Raw genomic sequence first — 22,043 nt, 5'->3', positions numbered from 1 at the left:
TTGACCACAACAAACCCAAGAGGTAGAGGAAACAACATTAAGTCATCACATATCAATTTCTTATCCACAAAATCTCGAAATAAGAAATAGGGCAGATCAACGAGTCACTCATTTAACAGAAACAATGTTCACAGAAGAGCGGAAAAAAACTAAAACATTAAAAAACTGAAAAGTTGCTCCAGTCACAAGACAAATTGAAGCAGGAGACAACATGCTTCCTTTAGCTTGACCTCAGAGTTATCAAATTAAAATTTATAAAAAAGGAAACTAGGGAACCAATTATATTAATCAACCAATTTCTTCTTTTCCCAGGAAGTTTTGGTTGGGTGGAGTCACTTACTTAGCCATCATAACCTTGACAAATTCCTCGTAATTTATCTGGCCATCACCATCGACATCAGCTTCCCTTATCATCTCATCGACTTCCTCATCAGTAAGCTTCTCCCCTAGGTTTGTCATCACATGGCGCAGCTCAGCAGCTGAGATGAAACCATTCTGATCCTTGTCGAAAACCCGGAAGGCCTCTTTCAGCTCCTCCTCAGAGTCGGTATCCTTCATCTTCCTGGCCATGAGGTTTAGGAATTCAGGAAAATCAATAGTTCCATTACCATCAGCATCCACTTCATTGATCATGTCCTGGAGCTCAGCCTCAGTGGGGTTCTGACCCAGTGACCTCATAACAGTGCCAAGCTCCTTGGTGGTAATGCAACCTGCAAATTCAATATTATACGAACCATGACAAAGCCGACAGAATTTTTAGATACTCACGTAAAACAAAAATGGTAAACAGCACAGCACTCAGTGGTAAAGCTGCTGACAACTAGGCACCATAACTTGCTAAACATTGCTGATTTATCAAAATACAATACAGTGTCAACATGAGACAACTGTTCTGACTAGATTTTGGCAAACAACAAGTATACCCAATCAGTCTAAAAACAACACTAAGACATAACAGCAGACTACAAAATGTAACAAGCACAATAGATAAAACAATACAAGTAGCAAATTCTCAAAACGAGCATAAAGGACGCAAATCCCAAGACATAATTGAATTAGAATGTGCCGACCTATCCAGAAATTTAGTAAGAAGCAGATTCAATAAGTATTACAGAATTTGATGTAAAGCCCATTATGTTGTGCGGTTGGCAAGCATCATTCGATCAGAATAAGAACTTGTTCTAGGCAAAGTGAATCAGAAGGATTTTTCATTTAATAATGAAAGAACACTACGACAGAGCTTGAACATCCACGGGTCTGATTCGGAATCGACTGCTTTCATTTACAAAACAATATTAAAGCATAACAAACAAACCCCACAAAAACAATGTGCAGCTTTTTAAATACGAAACGCATCAGCCTAATGTTCAGTCAATTATATCATCCAATTAATCGAACATCAATTACAGAATCAACAAAATCACATCACACATCGAAAATCAATAGAAAATATGAGAGATCAGAGCTTTAATTAGTCAAAAACGTTCCAAAAATCAACAGCTTCGTGAATAGAGGGAAAAAAAATAGATCTATAAGAAAATCCAACGCTAAAAGCAAAGAGATTATGAAGAGAGAAAATCAGACCGTCGCCGTCCTTGTCGAACAAGCTGAAGGCTTCTTTGAACTCGGAGATCTGATCGTCGGTGAGCTGATCCGCCATTTTCTTCTTTTTTTTTTCAACTGAAAACTAGGTTTTTTTTTTTTCCGCAAAATCAAATAACGAGAGAGAGAAATGGCCTTGTTACTCCAGACAACACGATGGTTGCCTTTTATATGGCCCAATCTTCTCGCGTCAAATTCCTTGCTTCCGGACGTAAATGAATCATCAAATCTCCATAATCTTTGATTTTCCCTTTTTACCCTTCATTTTTAATTTGCCGGTCATTTATCACTTCCTGCTTTCCATTCCTAAAGTTCCTTGCGACATTTGAGGTGATACAAATAATTATTACATGCGTGACCTGTAATAATACATGATATAATATAATATTATTTATTTATTTATTTATGTATTCTAAATTTTTTCACCTGATTTCCTTGTTGGTAAAATAAAATAGAGAACTATTTTCCTTCGTGTAAACGAAAAAAAAAAGCCAGAATTATTAAAACATTTTAAAATCTACCATTCTTATATTCAATGATTTTTAAAATACCATTTTACATCTTGTTGTAGAATATGTTAATGAATGTATACTAAAATATTATTTTGCCCTTGTAATATAATTTATGCTAGATGCAAGACAATTTTTTTTTTTTTTTTACAACTACTAAATAGTGTAAATAATATCAAGTTTTGTATATAATATCATTTTAAAGCTTTCGACCTTCGAAATAAAAAAACTCATGGCAGATATTTTGGAAAATTCTGCAATTTAGTGCCAAATTTTGAACAACAAAAATTTGTAAAACATTTACTATGACTTTTATTCTTCTCGTCAAGAACTTCGAAATAATACCCAAGCCTAACATTATTTACCTTATCTCGCCCTTGCTGAAGAATGTATTTCATGAAGATTCAAAAAGACAGTATAAAATTTGTATCTTTAGAAACTTGAGGTATAAAAACAATATATTTTGAAGTGTTGTACTATTTTAATAAAATAATTTTAAAAAATCTCACTACTTCATAAGATAGAACATCACAAATGTTACCAGTGGTACAACTATAATTTTGATTTTATGGGGTCATAATATATATAAAAATAAGAAAACCAAAGTGTAAATTATACGTTAGAATAGACTAGATTATAAAAGTTCAACCTTATTTTTCTCCAATTATTTCCGAACTGGAGCTAGGCCCTTGAGGCCCAAACATAGTTCCGCGGTTGATGACTAATATAGATTTATATATATCAAAGAAGACGCTTAAATCCAACGGGATTTAAGTAAGAAGAAATATTATAATTTATATAATAACATATATAATTAATGTGTACTCATAAAATATTATTATTACTCCATTCTTTCTTACAATAAATAGATGCCACATCATGAGAACTCAAATATTGAAGCATCGTGTTTAACGTCCCCAAAGAAATGGAATTTTTAGAAATGCACGTTCCCTGTGAGATGAAATTTTGGAAATGTTCGTTCATTCATTAAAATTAGTTTTGAAAATAGATTAGATCTTGAAATTGTTTTGGATTGTTGAAACGAACCAGACAGCACTAACACAAAGCCCCTTGCATAAAAGTCAAAACGGATCTAGCAGAGGATTTACAGACGTTCAATTTACTTCTGTATTTTCTTCTTTCTCAACGAGAAACACGGGCATTGCCGTGTTTGGTAATCCAGATTCATTCCATTGAAAAGAAAATTCGAGTTTGTTAATAATGCCATATAGACCGTTCAGTCCCCGGGGTAATTTCTATCACAAAACCAAAACCGACCACTGCAGCAAAAGCCCAGAGCAAATTCATTCATCATAACCAAAGAAATAAAATTATAGGCCAAGAAACCTAAGCTGATAGCCTGATACATAAAATAGGATACATATTTCGACCAAAAGAAAAATAAACATCGCAAGGGCAGAAATTAATGAAACACATTAAACAGACAACAACATTCATAGAACAGCAGAACAACTAAAATAATAAAAACCGAAAAGTTTTGCGAGTCACAAGACATATTGACGAGGGAGACAACATTCTTCCTACACCATCAGGCCCATCACCATTAAAAGACCATTGCTTCCTTTAGCCTGACCCTCATGACTATCAAATTAAAAATTGTAAAAGAGAAAACTAGGAATCCCTTTATAATTTAGTCAACCCATTTTATAAGTATTGGTGGGTTGGGGTCATTACTTGGCCATCATAACCTTGACAAATTCCTCATAATTTATCTGGCCATCACCATCAACATCAGCTTCCCTTATCATCTCATCAACTTCTTCATCAGTAAGTTTCTCTCCTAGGTTTGTCATCACATGGCGCAGCTCAGCAGCTGAGATGAAACCATTCTGATCCTTGTCGAAAACCCGGAAGGCCTCTTTCAGCTCCTCCTCAGAGTCGGTATCCTTCATCTTCCTGGCCATGAGGTTTAGGAATTCAGGAAAATCAATAGTTCCATTACCATCAGCATCCACTTCATTGATCATGTCCTGGAGCTCAGCCTCAGTGGGGTTCTGACCCAGTGACCTCATAACAGTGCCAAGCTCCTTGGTGGTAATGCAACCTGCAAATCCAATATATAAGCCATGAAAGACTGACAGAACAATACTGGCAAGAAGGAAAAAACAAAATTTCTTGTATGATTATCACGCAAAACAAACAAGCAAACCAAGCAGCAGTGCACATGGAGGTTTAGTTGGCCACATAGCTGCTAAAATTCGTCAATAAAATCAGAATCAATTTAAGTATACACAACCAGAGCCCAAAATAAAAATTAAAAAACTTACAGTATGCCACAAATAGAGAGATTTTATTAGAATGAGCCAAAATCTCAAGGCAAGCATATACCACAAATAACTTGAGATATTTTATTAGAATGAGCAACTCTATCTTCAATGGCCTTTCATTTGAACTGCTAAGAATAGCTTGAAAACACAAATGGTAATGAGTTTTGCAAAACAATCATTAACCACCGCACAGTCCTTTTTCAACTTCTTGGAAGACAACTGAAAATGCATAAAACATCAATTTCATGTTTCCAGCACTTTTTACACTAAATCTTATCGGAAACAATAAACTTCCTCACTCTTCTTTTCACATCAAAGAACTACCAACCCAAGAAACTACAAACTAACAACAAACGACTCTTCAAGCAAGAACAAATTAAATCTGAAACAAAATCAATCTGAGTATGAAGATGGCAACTGTTACAAAGAAAAAGTGGTGGCTTTAAACTCAAGATAGCACCAGCATTTAGCATGGTAAGCATTTTTCAAAGTCTGACATATAATTACCTAACATTGCATAAATCTTAAAAATTATTTGGATAATTGTAAATGATAGTAGGGAAAGAAAGAGACGTTTGATAGAATTGAAAGGAGAATAAAAATATTAATTGAATTAAAATAAATTTATTCAATTATTTAATTAAAAACAAAAACTCATGCGAAATATTTAGTTATATGATAACAATTTACTTAAAAATAATAATAAAATAAAACATTATTATCAAATTCATGTTAACTAATATATTATTTTTAAATATTCATAGGAATCGCATCCTATAAAAATACAAGGTCGGAAACAGCTTAATTTGACATTCGGTTTCCAGAAACACCATTCAGAACACAGTACTGAAGAGGCCCCTCATACGCAAGACTTTGTTAAGAAGCAGATTCAAGTATTCAACAAGAATTACAAAAAAAAAAGTATTCAACAAGAATTACAAAGGTTGATGTATAAAACATATATATTTTGGAGTCAGCTAGGATCATTTAAAAGGAAAATCAAAACTCATACCAACAGTCTCAGCAAAGCAAATCATAAAAGAATTATTCCTAATATATGCAAATGAAAAAAGAAAAAGCAAAAGCCTAAAATCCACCGGCTGGATTTGAATGAAAATCGACTGCTTCCATTTACGGAATAAAAGAAAAAACGCAAAAATATAACACCGGTCAACTAGTAGGTCACATAACCTATACAGAAGCTATGTAATCTAACATCGATTTAGCGCCAGTTCGAAAAATGAAACAAAAATAACATCACAGATAGAAAATCAAACAGAAATAATTAGGGATCAAAACAATAATCAAGCAAATATTCAAGAATCTTATACTAGATCTATATGGAAATTAATAGCTAAATAAATCATATATAGAGAGAAAAATCGGACCGTCGCCATCCTTGTCAAACAAGCTGAAGGCCTCTTTGAACTCAGAGATCTGATCGTCCGTGAGCTGATCCGCCATTTTTCTTCTTCCGTTTGTTTTTTCAACTCAGAAATAGGTATTTATTTATTTTTTTCCTTACAAAAATCCAAGAGCTACCCACAACTTGAGAGAGAGAGAAAACGATGGTCGCATTTATACGATCCAACATCATTTTACTTCCGTCCGGACGTAACTGAATTATCAAATCTGCCTAACTTTTAATTTCCCATTTTACCATTTGGATATTTTCTTTTATTTCGCTACATCGCTCACTCGATTAACTCCATACATTTTAATAATAGCATGAAATATTCAAAGAAATCATTAAAATATATATTAAAATAATAGTTATCATGACCGTAATGCCCTCTCACATGAATTTTGTTAAGTTTTTATAACTTTTGTTTAAGAGTAACGATACAGCCACAAACTATTGTACAAACTTATTTTGTACAAACTGACGTGGCACGATAAGATTGGTTGAATGAAAATATAAATTAATAAAAACAAATTATGTGGGTCAAGTGATATTTAATTCAACCAATCTTATCATGCCACATCAATTTGTACAAAATAAATTTGTACAAGAGTTTGTGGTTGTATCATTACTCTTTGTTTAAATGATTAAGATGTTATTTACTCTTTTTTTTAATCTAGGTGGAACCAATTTAATTTTTGAAATTTTTATAACACCACAAAAAATTTTATTAGTTGAATCAATCAACATTTTCATAATAACTATAATTAATGTTATAGGTGTGAAATTTTTTAATCACTATTACATAAAAACTATGTCAATTGAACGTATTATTTGCATAAAATTATCACATAGTTCACATAATTATTTTAAATAATTAAATTTTTAATAAAGGAATATGTTTTTGTGATTATGTCACATCAAATTTTACATAAAATTTTTATAATGAATTTGTTTTAAAGATTATAAAGAATTTTTACTTTGTATTATTCTTTATGATTTTTTATATTAGTTTGTTACCAGTGCTGATGAATATAACTATAGAATATAAGTTTCAAAATTGTATATTAATTGCACCATTAAATAAAACGAAGTAAAAGCTAAAAGAAAAATATTACCCATGTATTTCGAGATTACAATACTTATTTCTAATTTTTTTGGTCTAATTAATAAAGCTGCCAGAGACTGTCTAAAAGGGTATTTAAGTCATCAAAAAATTTAAAATTCCTCCAGATTAGAGACATGCACACACGCACACCCACAAGAAGTCTCACTTCTTAGGGGTATAACGGTAAGCACACATGTGGAAGCATAGAATAGAAAAAGAAAGAGCTTGGCTAAACTGCCCGAGGGAACATAGTTAGCAGGTGACGTTTTTCGAAAAGATCATCATTCATGATTACACGTGACAGAAGAAGAAAGATTCTACAACGTGGCAGGACCATTATCATCGGCTCTATAACGGCTTATGTACCTTAGCTGTATACCGTGTTGAATTCTGCGGAGATTTATTTACTTTACGCGTAGTTGTTTGATTTGTTATGAATATCTCTCTGAGCCTTTTTTTTTTTTTTTTTTTTCCCTCTTGAAATTTTGATTTTTTTAATAATCGGTGGATAGTAATTCTCTTTGATCTTATATTCTTTTTCTTTTTGCCTTTATTATCTTTTGAAAGAGTCTGTCGTAAAAGTATCGAGGGAAAAAAGAAAAACAAATAAATGGAATATAATAAAAATCAGGAGAACGCGTTTACGCGGTTTCTACGCGGTGAGTGAGATCAGAATCTCACGTTGACTGCCACGTCATGGGTCCGTCGCTCTCGCACTATTCCCAGGCGACCTTATCGAAACAACCGTCCCTTGTTATGGCTAAGCATACATTGAAACATTGAAATCTTATCGTTATGACTCGAATTGGGCTTTCATATGATCAGATTTAAAGCCCAATTCAAAAGCAACATCTGAGAGGAAAATTAATTTTGTTTTTTGAAATATTGATGTATTAAATCAAAACTCTATTGATATTTATAATTAGATAGTAATCAGGACTCTCCTTCATAATTTTAGTATGATACAGTCCGAACAACAAGCATCACTTAATATTGGAGAAAAATCTATTCTATTATCAAAACAAAGAGTCAAACAAATCTCTATTAGAAGGGTCATACGCCCAAGGTTATTGGGTGCATGAGTTGTCAATGAGGTATGAGTCCGTTGGCTAAGAGAAAAATTATTTTAAAAGTAAATACCATTGATATTTTTCAAATAAAGATAATTTTTTACGTAATTTTTAATTTCTTTAGGCGTGTTCTTGCATCACATGTTAACATAATCCTTTCAATTAATATTGCCAATACTAGGATCATATGGAGCATACAATAACCCTTAAGTTGTCGCCTAAAAGTAAAAAAAAAAAAAAAAAAAAAAGAAATTGTAGCATGTGAAATAATTGAATTAGGATAGATGACAACTTATGAATATGTACATTATATATAACATAGTTTAGCCCCAGTATTAGAATTTCTATATTATTTTAATATATAAGAGTAAACTACAGATTTCCAATATGTTTATGTCTCTTACCTTCTACTAAGTGAATATGCAAAATAACTCTGCAACTCAAGATCAAGAACCTCCTCTCTATGGTTAATTCTTGCCTCTCCTTCCGCCAACTCATATCAGAACTATTTCATTTTAACTTCAAATGGAAGGTTGGAAATTTAAAAAAAGAAAATGTAAAAAGAAAAATGAAGGCGGATGGTTCCTCCTGTGTAATTAACATAGGTGACACGCACATTCGTTAATAGTTAAATGACTAAAAACGGAGACTTCTCCTGCACGCTTCAAATGGAAATGAATACTTAAACATGCAAAAGGATCCAAGTAGGTCCTTAACGAACTCCTCAATCAAATCACTGCAGATATAATCTTGTAAAGCCAATCCAATTCTCCCAACCTCTCTTCTCTCACCCCATGCGATATCTCTACACACTTCGTTTAAACTATCTATCATGGCCTTGCTTCCCCACACGGGCGATATTACTTGTACTCCTGCCACGTTCTCGCTGCAGCTCTTTACTGCCGTTTCACTTCTCATCTTTTCCACCAAACATATGTTGCTCACAGCAGTGTCCTCCTCTCCTGGTTTTCTCTTTTGTTTCTGCTTCTGTTGGTGTATTGCCGCTGCTCGTCCTGCAACACAGTGTACAATATAAACAAGTTAGTTAACATAATGTACTCTTTGCATTGAGAATGAATACAATTACTATAACGCAGTTTTTATTATTAAATATATTTTAAATACTCTTTTTAGATTTTAGCTCTAATATTGTGTCTCTGTGACTTTTTTCCCTCGTAGTTTATTATGTGTAAAAGGTAAAATTTGGAGTGTCGGCAATAAAAATTTGGAGCATAATGGAAACTTGAGGTGTCAAATGATATAATAAGTTTAGGAATATTGGCAACGAAAATTTGAGAGACTAAGAAAAAAACATTTAAAAACTTGAGGTTTTTCTTTTTTCCACATATTTAATTGTAGATCTATCCAATATGATTTGATTTTTAATTATTCCATGAACCAGTCACATCATCACAAACAATCATGCTAATGAGATAAGTATCGATCATTCATACTAATTAAAGTCAAAATGAAAAGGAAAAGGGGAAAGCAAATATGAAGCTGGAAAATTATTTTTGTTTGGATGAATGGGTAAAACATTTTCATCAGAAAATCACTTTTGTGTCATCTGTAGTAAGTAGTAGCGACGACACTTGTTCAAGTGCGTTGTTGTTGGACCTATTCGATTGCTCTCGTCTGGGGGACCTAAACCTAAAGTTGGTGCTTCTTTTCTTTCTGTTTGTCTCCTTTTTTCTTTTTCTTAATGTCATCTTTGACTGCATCATTGAAGAGTTTGCTTGCAAAGAATTGCTTATATGGGCCACACTAATGAAGTAGAGCCTAAGTTTTCATCTATATAGGTACTTTTCAATCTAATTTGTCCTCGACTTTGATTTTTAATTGGATCCTCAAGAAACTATGCATGAATTCAAGGATGTTAATATTTATTATTAAGACATTAATTTTCTTGAGTATGTAAAACAAAAGAGAAGAGTTGTTAACTAATTGAAACAGCTGTCACTCATGATTAACATTTTATGAATTGGGTAATTGCCATTATTTTTTGTCTCCCACTACACAATTTGTCATAATGATCTGCACACAAGGTGAAATCATTTACAAACTTGGAATCCTAAACCTTTGGCATGTGTTGCTGCCGGTTTACGTGGAAAAGCATTGAGTCTCTTCTTCTTAAAGGGCATGAAATCCCTAAATTCCCGAAACAAAGTGTTTATAAAATTTATAAAATCTCTAAACCACCTTCATTCTACGTGAGCAAGTGAATTGACTGAAAACAATAATCATAAGAATAACGTAAAAATGAAAAACTACTGTAATTAGATAAATATGTGACAATATATATAATACTATTCTATTTAAGTTGTATAATATTCAAAATATACCACATTGGTATTCTCTTTTAATTTCTTAAATGTTAGTTTGTGTTATTTTATAGTTGGTACTAACATATAAAGACTAAAAAAAAAACATACTTTCATTTTCATGCATGCAATAGATAAAACAAAACAAAAGACAAAGAAAATTAATAAATTTTATAATAAAACAAAAAGAGTTCAAGTGAAAGTCTGAAACTCACCATTTGCGTAACGTCTGGGGTAGCTGCTGCTGCTGAGAGTCGACGACAAAGGAGTGAAATCATCAAGCACGGACACTGGACTCGGTTGCAGATCACCGTTGATCTTATTATTATTATTATCATTGTCTTCGCGATCAACGGTAACGGTAACGCTGTTACTCCTGACGACATCAATAATTTTCTTGAGCTCTTTCAAGTCCTCATCGCATTTCTCCAACTCTTCAATCAACTTCCTCCTCTTCTCCGCGGCCTCCTCCAAACAAATCTCCACCGTCTTCACGTTGTTCCCCCGGAGACGGATCTCCGCCGGCAGCGTCGGACTTCTCTGCACATCGCACGACGTGAGTCTCGTGATGAAGTTGTTGCCGTCGTTGTTGTTGTTATTATTATTGTTGACGAATTCATGATCATCATTATCGCTTTCTTGCCGCTGCTTTGATGACGGAGATACCGTGTTCTTTTCCTGCTTTTTCCCTAATTATTAACGCATCATGAGCAACATTAATTAATGACTACAAATGAATTAATTTGGGGAGAAATGACGTGCATGAGACACAGAAAGAAACTGACCGGAAGTGATGAATTTGCCACGGCGATTGTTGTGTCTGTAAATTAGGTGGAAAATGCCGGACATGCAACCGATGCTCTTGGCTTGGAGGTTTTTTGGAGAATTTTCTTGGCGGTAAGATGATGATCGAAGTGATGATCCATCTTGTTTCTTCATCTTAATCTTAGTTTACGGAGTGTGTGCGCGGAGAATATTTGGGGAATGTGAATGGGCTGGGGAAGAGTGAGTGAGGTAAAACGGCAGTAAAATCGAAAGCAGAAAGAGACAATGCGGTGTCTAGGACTAGGATTAGGACTAGGACTACTTGTGTGTTGTACTGTCTCAAAGACAGACACAAGTAAAGGAAAACATTTGAGCCAAAAAAAAAAGAGAGAGACGTTTTAAAAAACTTAAAGCACACTATTTGGGAGGGGTAAAAAGGTTTAACTGTGACTACATCTTGAATTTGAATTAGTCGGGGTCCAATGCGGTCACCGGAAATCGGGTGATTTAAAAAAAAAAAAAAACTTAAAGCATCAGCAACGCACTATGCACGTGAGTTTTGTTTTTGCAACGGATGCTTTTTACATTGACATGGGGGTGGGTCGTTGGATTGGATGGACAGTGAGGGGGCTTTAATCAATTATCAAATTTGAGTATTTTTGTTTTTGATAATAAAAGATGGCACGAGATCTCAGTGATCTTATTATATAACTGTTTCCTTCCTTCCCGCTTAAATGTTTTATTTAGGATTTTGGTTCCACGATGGAGTTACTATGGATAAATTGTAAAATTGGTAGGTCATAACGCAATAATTATGATTTTGAGGGGGTTCAAATACAAAATTACATAAACGTGAGCTAAATTTAAAATTAGAACATTTCTCTTTACTAAATTTTTGTTCAATTCAAGCCTCACGGTGATTTATTCGCTCCCTGTCAAGATAATATTGTTTCATATCCAATACTTGAAAATCTTTCATAATTGATTCTAACTTGTACTATATATAATTAAAGAGAGGATTGTTGGTGGGGTGCCATCTCCTTGAGATTTTAAAAGTTATTATGTTGAATATAACAGATTTAAATCCTACTCACATGGGTGGTGGAGACTGGAGAGGAACTCAGATTATATCATTAAGCTAAATAATAAAAATAGAAAAGAGGGTTTCGGTGCGTATGTGGATCCATACCATGTATTAATCAACAATCCATATGTGGTAGAAATTTTCCCCCACTCTATCTGCATTTGTTCGGCTACCGAAGCTCCAGCAAATAGCTAGGCAGAGGCAAAGCTAGCCATGGCTCTAGAGGGGGCCGGGCCCTGCCTCAGTACCAAAAAACATTATTCCGTGTGTACGTACCTTTATTATCATTAGATGCCACTGTAATTTACTGTGGTGAGCTCCAACTTTGGGCTGCATGCTTCATTGTTCATACAAAGTAAGACAGCTATAGCTTTAAATTTGAAGCAGCTGTAGCTGCTATCTGTAAAAATATTTGCTCGACTTTAAACAATACATGTGCTCTTCATATATTCAAGATGCTGAGGTGGCCAATCTTGTTGGGACCAATAATATTCTTGAAAAGATAACTCAGCAGGTGATGCAATTGTGCATGTCCGTTATCCACAAGATTTTTAGTGCGTATTAATCTTTTTTTTCTTGGGATACCAAACTGTGCATTAGTCAATACTCGTGCAATGTCAATATGACTGAGCTGATGCAACTGTATCGATCTCATGATCGAGCATGCATGGTGCAAAACTGCATATACCTCAGCTTTTCAGGGCACTACCTTCGCTTTAAGGAGCTCATGTCACTGCCCCTTCAAAAAGTTCATTCCACCACCAAATAAATAAAATATGTAGGAATATGATGATCTTCTGCTCTAGCAAACAAAAGCGTGTGAAAAAAAAAAAAGAATTAAGAAACGTTACATCCTTTTGCCCCTAATCCTATTATGTATATATGCAGGTAATTGGCTCTTCAGATAATATCTTATATACAGTTCCTGGTTTCAACACACTACGTAATCCTGATAGACAAGTCAGAAGAGACAATTTCATCACCAAGTGTTATTGCTCTAGCACATCACTTGGCTTACTAGCTATCGCTTTTGTCTAATTTTCTTCATTTCCAAATTAAACTGTCTTAATTAATCAATTCTCTTGTTCTCGATCGTCAACTTGCTCTACAGTTTGTACATGTATATAAGACATTGTTACATCTTGTTGGATGGAACTCAAGACACGTTACATTCTAGCAATCTTATCATTTACATCATTGAAGGATCTAGAATCCTCTGCACTATTTCTGTTAATTATTTTCTTAGGAATAAAAGAAAATGAACAGGAAACTAAAGAATGTTTCAAAAGAATTTTCTTATATATATTCTCTAATAAAATGAGGATGCTAATAAAAAATAAAAAACACATATTTTAATACACTAATAAATAAAAAAAATACAGTTTTCACTAACACACAAAATCTTTGTTTTTATACTCTTCAATAGAGAAGCGCTATATATGTATATATAACTTGGGGGCAATTTGAGATTTTTCCCAAACAAGGTAGGCTAGCACAATCGCAATTTTCAAACGCATTTTAAATAGATTTGAGTTGAGGGAGAGAGTGGAAGTGGGCTGTGGCAGCCCAACTCTCCCAACGGGGCCCTTAATTGCTCACTGCTACTCCAAAGGCGAATTGGATCCTTGGACGTTCCCCCAACCTTTTTGTTTAACAAAATTAACCATTTTAAATAGATCATGTTTTATTTATTTATTTATTTATTATCTGAACCACGAGGTGGTCCTGAGCGGATCTCAATTATAAGAGGCACCTTTAATCCCGTATCACAATTCAGATTAATCCCCGCTTGCACCAGGTCGGTCAGTAAGGGGTAAAGTGCTGGTCAAAGTGGTGACTTCATACGAAAACGAGATTTGAACCCCTGACCTCTCTTAAGAAGTGAAAGTATTGAAACACTCACACCAACCAAATTTGGTTAAATAGATCATGTTTTAAATCAAACAATAATTCTCATAACCATAATAATATTCCATCAAAATTAGCATAAAATTCACTCATTTCATTTTACTTCAAAAAGGTGGAATTTGCCCACCGCTCTACCTTTTTTATTTTAAAATAAACATGTTAATTTTTCTTTGTCGAACAAGAGGAGTTTTAGTTATTTTTCCTCTTTAATTACACTTACAAATAATTTCATTTACTTAAATTAATCCTTCGATAATAACTAAAACCTTTACAGAAAAACTTTTCCATCAAGTCATCAATTGATGGATATGAATGCTTGAAATGGTTTGTTTCACAGGAGAGACAAGCTCTGTAATTTATGCTTATCTTGGAGGCCTATATAATGTAATTCCTACGTTGAAATGGATTGAAAGACCTACTGGGTTGTAAGAGAAGGAGAAAATAGACTAGAAACGCTAGAGAAATGGATTTTCTTAGAGCATGAAGAAAGAAGAGGTCTTTTGATTCGCGGTTGTGCTCCGCAATTAGTAACTAATACCATCACATCCTCAGCGCTGGAGTGGCCATGATTACATGGCCGCTTTTAGAGAATGTCGGCGTATTGGTGAAGAAGGATGATGTAAAGCTATGGCTGCTGATGGCCAGGGGCGGAGCTAGTATGAGGCTAGAGGGTGCCATGGCCCTGTAGAATTTTAAAAAATTTTAGAATTTTTAAAGAAAATGTGAAAAATTAGTGTAAAATATCTATAGTGGCCCCTGTATAATTATAATTTTACATATATAATAACATAAAAATTAACATTTCTGTAGAATTTTTCCCCTAGTTCCGCCCCTGCTGATGGCAGGCTAATGATTGAAGAGAAGATAAAAGAGCAAGAGTCAAAGAGCTTGGAAAAATGATTTTAGCTCCGTTTGTCTTAGCTTTCGAGCTATCTATCATATCAAAATATTTGATAAGCACTTGTAGTTTGACTTTGGTAGGTCGGTTTTTTCTCATAGCCATTTGCTGAAGAATTATCTTTCGCACATTATTATAGCACACCACTTAGTTTTCCCTTTTATTACATATAGAAAATATACAACAAATTTTATCTGTTTCGCTGGTAGAGCAGTAAAACAGTAAACACAACACTCAATAGCATCTCAGTCCGGATGTGATCAGCTTTCAGCCGGCTGCAACAAGAAAGTAGCCGCGGCATTCTCATCACTGCAATACAAACAAGGATGTTGCTCAAATCGCTGCTCTTTCAAAATCTTCCTAGCCATTAACACAACTTCTTTATTGCTCAATGGACCAGAATTCTCCTTCAGCACTCTTTGCACCGCATTGCTAAATGCCCCATACGCCTTGCCCCCGCTCTCCATGGGGCTCATGTCAGCAGAAGTTTCATTAGCTTGGCACCCACTTAGTAGAATTCCATCATCTGGCTTCAACGACCACGACTCAAATAAGTCCATCACTTCATTTGGTGCCAGCCGAAATCGGAGGCTGGCATCAACTCCAAAGAATTCTAACAAGTGGGTGCCAATGTCAGATGTGTTTATTTTTGTCACAGATGAGAGATGTTCGAGTATTGATTGGAAAGGAATTGTCTTGGGCCTAAAGGCCGGTGATTGTTTGGTTCTCAGCTGATCAATATTAGAAGAAGGTCCAATTTGCTCCTTTGCCTTGTCAATAAGACCCCCGCTGTGGCACGAATCCGAAAAGACTGTGAAGCTCGCCCCCTTTGGCAGCCGATTCACTAGTTGCCTGAAGTCCAAATCTGCATAACACAGTGTACATACATGCATGAGCATTGGTTATTATTATTATTTTTTTGGTTATTATCCAGTACTCCCCAAAACCTAGCTCCGTCAAAAAAATTTAAAAAAAAAAAATCTATATGTGATAAATTTTTGAACATATGAAGAAACACGTACATATAAAGACATACCAGTGATGAGATTGAAATCACAAGGCACAATAGCTTCATCCTGCTGCCTAAAAGGCCAAATAGGCCTCAAAGAAGGAATCCTTGTACCATGTCCACTATAATGGAATAACAGCACATCACCTGCTTCGGCCTTACTCACCATCCGATCAAGAGCTGCCTTAATATTAGCCCCCGTAGGCATCACTGACGACCCCGGCGCATCGGTCAAAAGCTCGATATGGTTCGGATCAAAGCCGAACCTGTTGATTATCACATCCCTCATCGCCAGCACGTCGTTTATGCACCCATGCAACTCATTCTTGGTGTTGGGGTAATTGCATCCAACTAGAACAGCGATTCTCTTGCTTCCCTTGGTCTCCATTGTTTGCAAGTTAATACGAACACAATTTGTTACCTCTTAATTTACAAAGTGGGATATCTCTCATTGCTTGGTTTCATGTAGAGTTTATAGTCGCTGAAATCAGGTGCCTGCCTTATTTCACTTGCATGTTGGGTCAAGCAATCCTCTGTATTACGTTAATTGGCTTTTAAGCTTCGGAATCGAAGGTTGCATATTTTTATTCTATTTTATTTTTTTGAGACAATGTTTAATTAATGTAATTTACGAATTCAAAGTTATATAACCCAACTGTTTTTAGGTTTCTTTTTATATATTAACAAGATTGTTTGTGGGAAACTCTGCTTTCGTATGGTTCAAAGAAATTCAATACTTCTACGCACAAGCTAGCCATATAGTATAATACTATAAACTAAATAACAAAGGAAGAAAATGAGCTATAGTTCCAACTTTCCAGGGCCCTATAACAACAACATTGCGTGTACGATCTAGGAAGCTTGCTGTATCGCTTCCAAGAAACTGTCGTCAAAGATTATCCACATGAGCAATGAGATTTCGCTTTTAACCACGGATGCACAGCACGAGCAGTGCATAACTGAAATGCCTGAAACATTGAAAAGACTCGAGCGCCAAGGGGATCAAGACTCAGCCAGTAACGGATCAAGTCGGCAAGTGCTGTGCAAAAATGATGGCAACTAAAAGAATTATTTTGGGCAACAACAACAGTAACTTGTGTCCATATATGCTACATTAACTCACCTCATCATATTATCTTCATCTCAAAATAGCCTAGATTGTGGTTTCATACTGAACAAATTAACTTAACATATTATTTACAAATCATGAACTAGGGAAGAGACAGGTATTAATGACAAAAAGCAACAATTAGAGATCTTTCCAAACATTAAAATCAGAAGTTGAGGCGTTATTGTTTATCACACCGTCTTGGCACCCAATAAAGAATGTACTATGAATCAAATCAGCATTCACTAAAGCATGGGCTGTTCCCTGTGGGCTAGCTGCAATAGCAACCTCATCTGCACCAACTATCACTTCAGCATAACCTTTATCATCTATCTGATTATTCTCCAGCTGCAGAACCGTGAGAAAAATATGAAACTAGGACATATATCATAATATAATATAATATCATTTTTATGTGAAACACCTAAATTCATACATTTATATGCTAATTTTTACCAGAAAGTTTCATTTTCTCCTAGTATTATTTGGGTGAAAAAGAACCAAACAAAACATAAAAGATAAATAAAGCCTGTCGTTATAAGAAAATTACAGAAGACCCGCATCTGTTTTCCAATTTCAGGTCATGTTACTCCACCAGATAAAACTGTAAACTCATGTGGCAAGCATGTTCAGAGATGCACAAATGAAAGATTGCCAATTAAGATACAACAGCAAACCATCACAAAAATTTGAATTTTAGTCTTGCAGAGGCACTGAGTTCTCTTTCTTTCTTTGGTGAAAGAAAAGCAATTGATACTAAAGCTGTTCATCCCAGGAGTAACAAGTATAAAGTGAACTTAAATATTGGAAAAAGGTTCATAGAAAAAACTTCCAACAGATATTTTTAAAATGTTTACGTGCATTAACATGTTACATAACATCCCCCGAACCTCAATATCACCAAAAAGTTAACTTGTAAGACCAGCAAACTGTATTTATTTAAAAGGGATTTGGTTTCATTGAAATACCATGTTAAGATCAGATATTCACTAGTGTTTCAACTTATTACAACTTCTGTATCCCAATGATATAGCAATTAACTTGAAATTATTGAGTGGTTGATGAACCATAGCAACTCAGATGGTAAAGTCAAGTCAATCACCATAATGATGGGATATAAAGAAATTGTAAATAAGTCAGTGAAGAATAATATCACCCAATATTGACTTCAAAATTCAATAAACAAACACTTTATACAACTTTACAGCCTGTTTATAACTGTTGTGCTTCAGCATATTTTTTAGGGTGCTAAAAGCATTTGGTAGACACTAAACATTTTTCTAGAAATCCTTATTCAAATAGAAATGTTTACCCCTCTAACAAAGAGAAGCATACCCTGAATTTTGTTTTAGCTCCCCAAATAACAAACGTCTCATTTAGAGTATAATGCCTGTGATTCCCCCTCAACGCACCCGGTTGAATTTCGCCAACATGTAAAGAAACGCAAGACACCGCTCCCCCTAAAAGGAAACAAAACAATGCAAGCTCATTACATTACAAATCTAGCTCAAACTTCCATTTTACTCCAAAATTAGCAAATCCATCAATCACTGCATTAACAGAGAAAAATCCCGGATAGATAATAACTACAATGAATAAAAACAGGATAATACCTTTAACGCCAGCATCAATGGCCAGAGAGATAGGATTCAGTAACCAACCGCGCCTGTCTTTGAGAATCAAAGAAGGTAGATGGTCAGATTTAAATCTGACTAAATTAGCCTTCACATCATCATCCTTGGTGCTGCTCCATTTCTCATGGTTATTTTTGTTCAATTCAAAATGGGAAGAAGAGTGTTGTAATCTGAGAGAGAGCCATGTCAACAAAACAAAGATTGAGAGCAAAAAGGGGAACGCTTGGGGTCTCTTCAAAAAGTTCAAAAGAATTGAAACTGTAGACAAATTTTGAACATTGAATGGATTATCTGGGTTTTGTTGTGTGTTTGAGAAGGAACCTCTTCTAGGGTTTGGAATTCTCATTCTCACTCACTGTCACTGCAGGTAGGTCTAATCCAATCTGTGTCTGTCTCCGTGTCTTCCTCCTTTCCGTTTTGGTTCTTTACTAATTTTACTTTGTCAGTTGCAGGGCTGCAATTTGGGCCCATTTCGACTGGGCCTGATTTTGCCCAATTTCTAAAAGAACAGTCAACATGGCCCATTAGTTTATTACTATTTTTTATTAATTATTAAAATATATCTCAATTTAATGTTTATACATAATATCGATTTTTTATTTTTTTTCCTGTTTTTATTGGGTCCGCATTCCCGGTTAGCTCGACATGTATGCGTTTAGACTCTCATGTTGCACCAACTCAATCATTTTTTGTTGAAACCATATCTGGTTATGCATTATCTAATATTAGACTTTTTTATGGTAAATTCTTGTTATTTAAAAACTTTAGTTATTTAACTTTCATACCATCTAATATATCAGACGAATGTGTTCAGTATTATTATTCTTGTTCCTAAAGATTGTAGTATTCTTTTTTTAATCAGTTTTCTTAATAAATTTTCAAACCCCCCCCCCCCCCCTTTGATATTTGTAAACTTGACGGGCAGGGGCCAAGTGCCATTTTAAAAATTTAAGGATGAAGTTCGAGATCAATAGAAATTTCATCAATAAACTTCAAATGCAATAACTTCTTATTCCAAAAAAGAATTTTTTTTTTTTCATTATACGATGCAGATTAATGATTAGGAAACTATTGCTGAAATAATACCTGAGATTATCTATAATTAATATTGTTGACGCTAATTTTTGGTCAACCGAAAAAATTGAATAAATGGGACAATATAAAGAGCAAAACACTAAGGATTTATGTAATTCAGCGCTTGGCTTATGTTCTCAAGAGTTAAGAGAGCAAATTTCACTATTGAATCATGATTATCGTCGAGTTTTTCTTTCTTGCTACTCGCCTTTTGATTTAATTTTTTTTTTTTGGCTTGTCCTCTATACTTCTAGAGCTCTCTATTTATAATACATTTTTTGAGTATCCTAAATCTTCACTAATTCCTTACTTCGTCGACTTTTCCTACTTAACTAGAATTTTACTTAGAGTCTATTTTTGTCTCATTCCTAAAGTAGGTTCCCAAGCTTCTAGATTAATTAGAATTTTTATTACACTTTGCTTCCATTGTGTACTGCATACCATGTTTTCTTTTATTTTTTGATTTACTAGTTTCTGGTTACGTGTAACTTTTGTCTTTTCATCATTCTCACTTTTTATTTTTGACTTTTCTTGGTTTATGGTTCCGAGTGATTTTTGTCTTTTCATACTTCCCACTTTTCACTTTTGACTTTTCTTGATTTTTAATCCTTAGTCTCCGATAACTTTTGTCTTATCATACTTCTTACTTTTTACTTTTTACTTTTCTTGATTCCTAATTCTTTTTTATTTAATTACTTTTCATGCTCCATCCTCCATAAATTTACATGTTTCACTTTTCTCTTCGACGTCAAATATGTATGGAACATTAATGTCTAAGCCAAAATATCAAGAATGGGGTTAGTGCTGTTCAAGGTGCGGCACTTTTAAGCAAATTTCACTTCAAATTAAAGATTCCTCAAAATTTTGTGCAGCTTTGCCTATGTTAGCTAAATTCGCGAGAAATATGACTACCCATGGCCATAGGATTACGTGAAAAAAAAAAAAAATTCTCTACAATTGAGCTATATAGAAGGGAATCATGCTTCACCATATTCTGTAACTTAAGAGAATATCATTTAAGCATTAAATCATGGCATGCACGCATGTAAGATGAAGTACGCATACATCAATATTGTAGTATCATCTCCATATAGGACCTACTTCAGGAAATTAAATCGACACCATAAAGATTTTTTCGGAAAAATATATCAAGGCCTTCATATGCTGCCAAAAGTTTGATTCTAGTACATCTAAATCGAGAATATTTAGCTAATTTATTTCATAGAACACTTCAAATGCACCAATAAGCAGTGTACCGCAATGCAGGTTCTAGAACAAGTGAAGCTACAGAGCAGCAGCAATTTGCATCCTTATACTGTCACAAGTTTGAAAGAGAGCAAACAATCTTTTCAAGAGGATAGTTACAGCCCGCAGCATCACATTCACTCCAGCATTGACTAAGTGAACCTCCACCAAGCCCGCAAGCCACTGCCGCTATAGAATCATCTAGTTCATAGACCTGTTTTTTCATCGTTCAGTATGAAAATTGCATAACTAGTGATCGATTAGTCATTACAGCAGTTGATTTGAGCTTGATGGGTTTAGTATTAGGCTGCTTGTTGTACACCATTATCAATTAGCTGGTATTGCAAGCTGTGGAACTCAGTGACCTGAAAAGAATAATATTTTTTTTTTGTTTTGGCCACGAGGTATCTTGAGGAGGGCTCCAATTGTGAGAGGCACCTTTAAGTATGTACCACAACCCAAACTAGAAGTCATCGCTCGAATCGAGAGGCACAAGTTCTCTCAACAAAGACGACTTCCCTGCGACTCGAACTGGGAAGCAAACCCAATCAAGCCACTTAAGGGGACTCTATTGCCAGTGGAGCCAACACTTTGTTGTTACCTGAAAAGAATAATCTAACAAGTACCTCTCCATCAAAGACGCAACAGTTGGATGAATAAAAAACTTCTTCATTAATTATTACCTGCATAGCTTTCACCAGTTTACAATGAATCTCAAATGAAACTCAGCTGCAATATCCCAAATCAAGACTCCATTGTCGAAACCCATTCATTGGCTAAATTAACATAGAATCTTTGTTAATTATCTACAAGCAAATGCCTACCAGTATTGGTGTCATCCCATAAAATGTAATTCGAGCCTGTATTACGAGTATCAAAATCCAGCGCCAGTTAGTGACTCGATGTAAAACATAAATGTTTTCATTTTCTCCTGGCAAGTGCTAAGATTTCTAGCGTAAATCAAACTTTATACCATAATGTTTACACGATACGTAAGAGAAAATTGCAGAACCTTATG

General features: G+C 34.6%; 5 protein-coding genes across 5 annotated transcripts; all 5 read right to left on the bottom strand.

Moving 5' to 3' along the window:
- Window positions 1–80: 80 nt before the first annotated feature.
- On the bottom strand, window positions 81–1,754 carry LOC102610600 (calmodulin-7). Its single transcript, XM_006481915.4, has 2 exons — window positions 1,585–1,754; window positions 81–710 (listed from the first exon to the last, which is right to left on the bottom strand). Exons 1-2 carry the CDS (start codon window positions 1,658–1,660, stop codon window positions 337–339), a joined length of 450 nt encoding a protein of 149 aa, XP_006481978.1. The 5' UTR covers window positions 1,661–1,754; the 3' UTR covers window positions 81–336.
- On the bottom strand, window positions 81–5,968 carry LOC102610294 (calmodulin-7). Its single transcript, XM_006481914.4, has 3 exons — window positions 5,788–5,968; window positions 3,821–4,176; window positions 81–354 (listed from the first exon to the last, which is right to left on the bottom strand). The coding sequence occupies exons 1-3, from the start codon at window positions 5,861–5,863 to the stop codon at window positions 337–339; spliced, it is 450 nt and encodes a 149-aa protein (XP_006481977.1). The 5' UTR covers window positions 5,864–5,968; the 3' UTR covers window positions 81–336.
- A 2,566-nt stretch (window positions 5,969–8,534) lies between these two features.
- LOC102609986 (uncharacterized) lies at window positions 8,535–11,454 on the bottom strand. Its single transcript, XM_006481913.4, has 3 exons — window positions 11,086–11,454; window positions 10,516–10,989; window positions 8,535–8,992 (listed from the first exon to the last, which is right to left on the bottom strand). Exons 1-3 carry the CDS (start codon window positions 11,237–11,239, stop codon window positions 8,616–8,618), a joined length of 1,005 nt encoding a protein of 334 aa, XP_006481976.1. The 5' UTR covers window positions 11,240–11,454; the 3' UTR covers window positions 8,535–8,615.
- Window positions 11,455–14,905: 3,451 nt separating this feature from the next.
- LOC102609672 (metacaspase-9) lies at window positions 14,906–16,599 on the bottom strand. The gene is made up of 2 exons (XM_006481912.4): window positions 15,992–16,599; window positions 14,906–15,820 (listed from the first exon to the last, which is right to left on the bottom strand). Exons 1-2 carry the CDS (start codon window positions 16,350–16,352, stop codon window positions 15,216–15,218), a joined length of 966 nt encoding a protein of 321 aa, XP_006481975.1. The 5' UTR covers window positions 16,353–16,599; the 3' UTR covers window positions 14,906–15,215.
- A 472-nt stretch (window positions 16,600–17,071) lies between these two features.
- On the bottom strand, window positions 17,072–19,125 carry LOC102609306 (uncharacterized). Its single transcript, XM_006481911.4, has 3 exons — window positions 18,686–19,125; window positions 18,408–18,532; window positions 17,072–17,420 (listed from the first exon to the last, which is right to left on the bottom strand). The coding sequence occupies exons 1-3, from the start codon at window positions 19,050–19,052 to the stop codon at window positions 17,214–17,216; spliced, it is 699 nt and encodes a 232-aa protein (XP_006481974.1). The 5' UTR covers window positions 19,053–19,125; the 3' UTR covers window positions 17,072–17,213.
- Window positions 19,126–22,043: the final 2,918 nt, after the last annotated feature.

The sequence above is a fragment of the Citrus sinensis genome, chromosome 6 (assembly GCF_022201045.2).
Source record: "Citrus sinensis cultivar Valencia sweet orange chromosome 6, DVS_A1.0, whole genome shotgun sequence".
In the NCBI taxonomy this organism is placed as follows: Eukaryota; Viridiplantae; Streptophyta; class Magnoliopsida; order Sapindales; family Rutaceae; genus Citrus; species Citrus sinensis.
This window is presented reverse-complemented; position numbering and strand designations above follow the sequence as displayed.

Bases quoted from the DNA above. Each gene is read 5' to 3' on its own strand.
- LOC102609306 (XM_006481911.4), bottom strand. From the start codon at position 19,052: ATGAGAATTCCAAACCCTAGAAGAGGTTCCTTCTCAAACACACAACAA. The intron at 18,533-18,685 runs GTATTATCCTGT...GTTTCCTTTTAG, and splicing joins CATTGATGCTGGCGTTAAAG to GGGGAGCGGTGTCTTGCGTT. The intron at 17,421-18,407 runs GTATGCTTCTCT...ACGGTTCTGCAG, and splicing joins GAGCTAAAACAAAATTCAGG to CTGGAGAATAATCAGATAGA.
- LOC102610294 (XM_006481914.4), bottom strand. From the start codon at position 5,863: ATGGCGGATCAGCTCACGGACGATCAGATCTCTGAGTTCAAAGAGGCC. The intron at 4,177-5,787 runs GTCCGATTTTTC...TTGGATTTGCAG, and splicing joins GTTTGACAAGGATGGCGACG to GTTGCATTACCACCAAGGAG.
- LOC102609672 (XM_006481912.4), bottom strand. From the start codon at position 16,352: ATGGAGACCAAGGGAAGCAAGAGAATCGCTGTTCTAGTTGGATGCAAT. The intron at 15,821-15,991 runs GTATGTCTTTAT...TGTGTTATGCAG, and splicing joins TGATTTCAATCTCATCACTG to ATTTGGACTTCAGGCAACTA.
- LOC102609986 (XM_006481913.4), bottom strand. From the start codon at position 11,239: ATGAAGAAACAAGATGGATCATCACTTCGATCATCATCTTACCGCCAA. The intron at 10,990-11,085 runs GTCAGTTTCTTT...GTTAATAATTAG, and splicing joins TGGCAAATTCATCACTTCCG to GGAAAAAGCAGGAAAAGAAC. The intron at 8,993-10,515 runs GTGAGTTTCAGA...ACTGTGTTGCAG, and splicing joins CCCCAGACGTTACGCAAATG to GACGAGCAGCGGCAATACAC.
- LOC102610600 (XM_006481915.4), bottom strand. From the start codon at position 1,660: ATGGCGGATCAGCTCACCGACGATCAGATCTCCGAGTTCAAAGAAGCC. The intron at 711-1,584 runs GTCTGATTTTCT...TTGAATTTGCAG, and splicing joins GTTCGACAAGGACGGCGACG to GTTGCATTACCACCAAGGAG.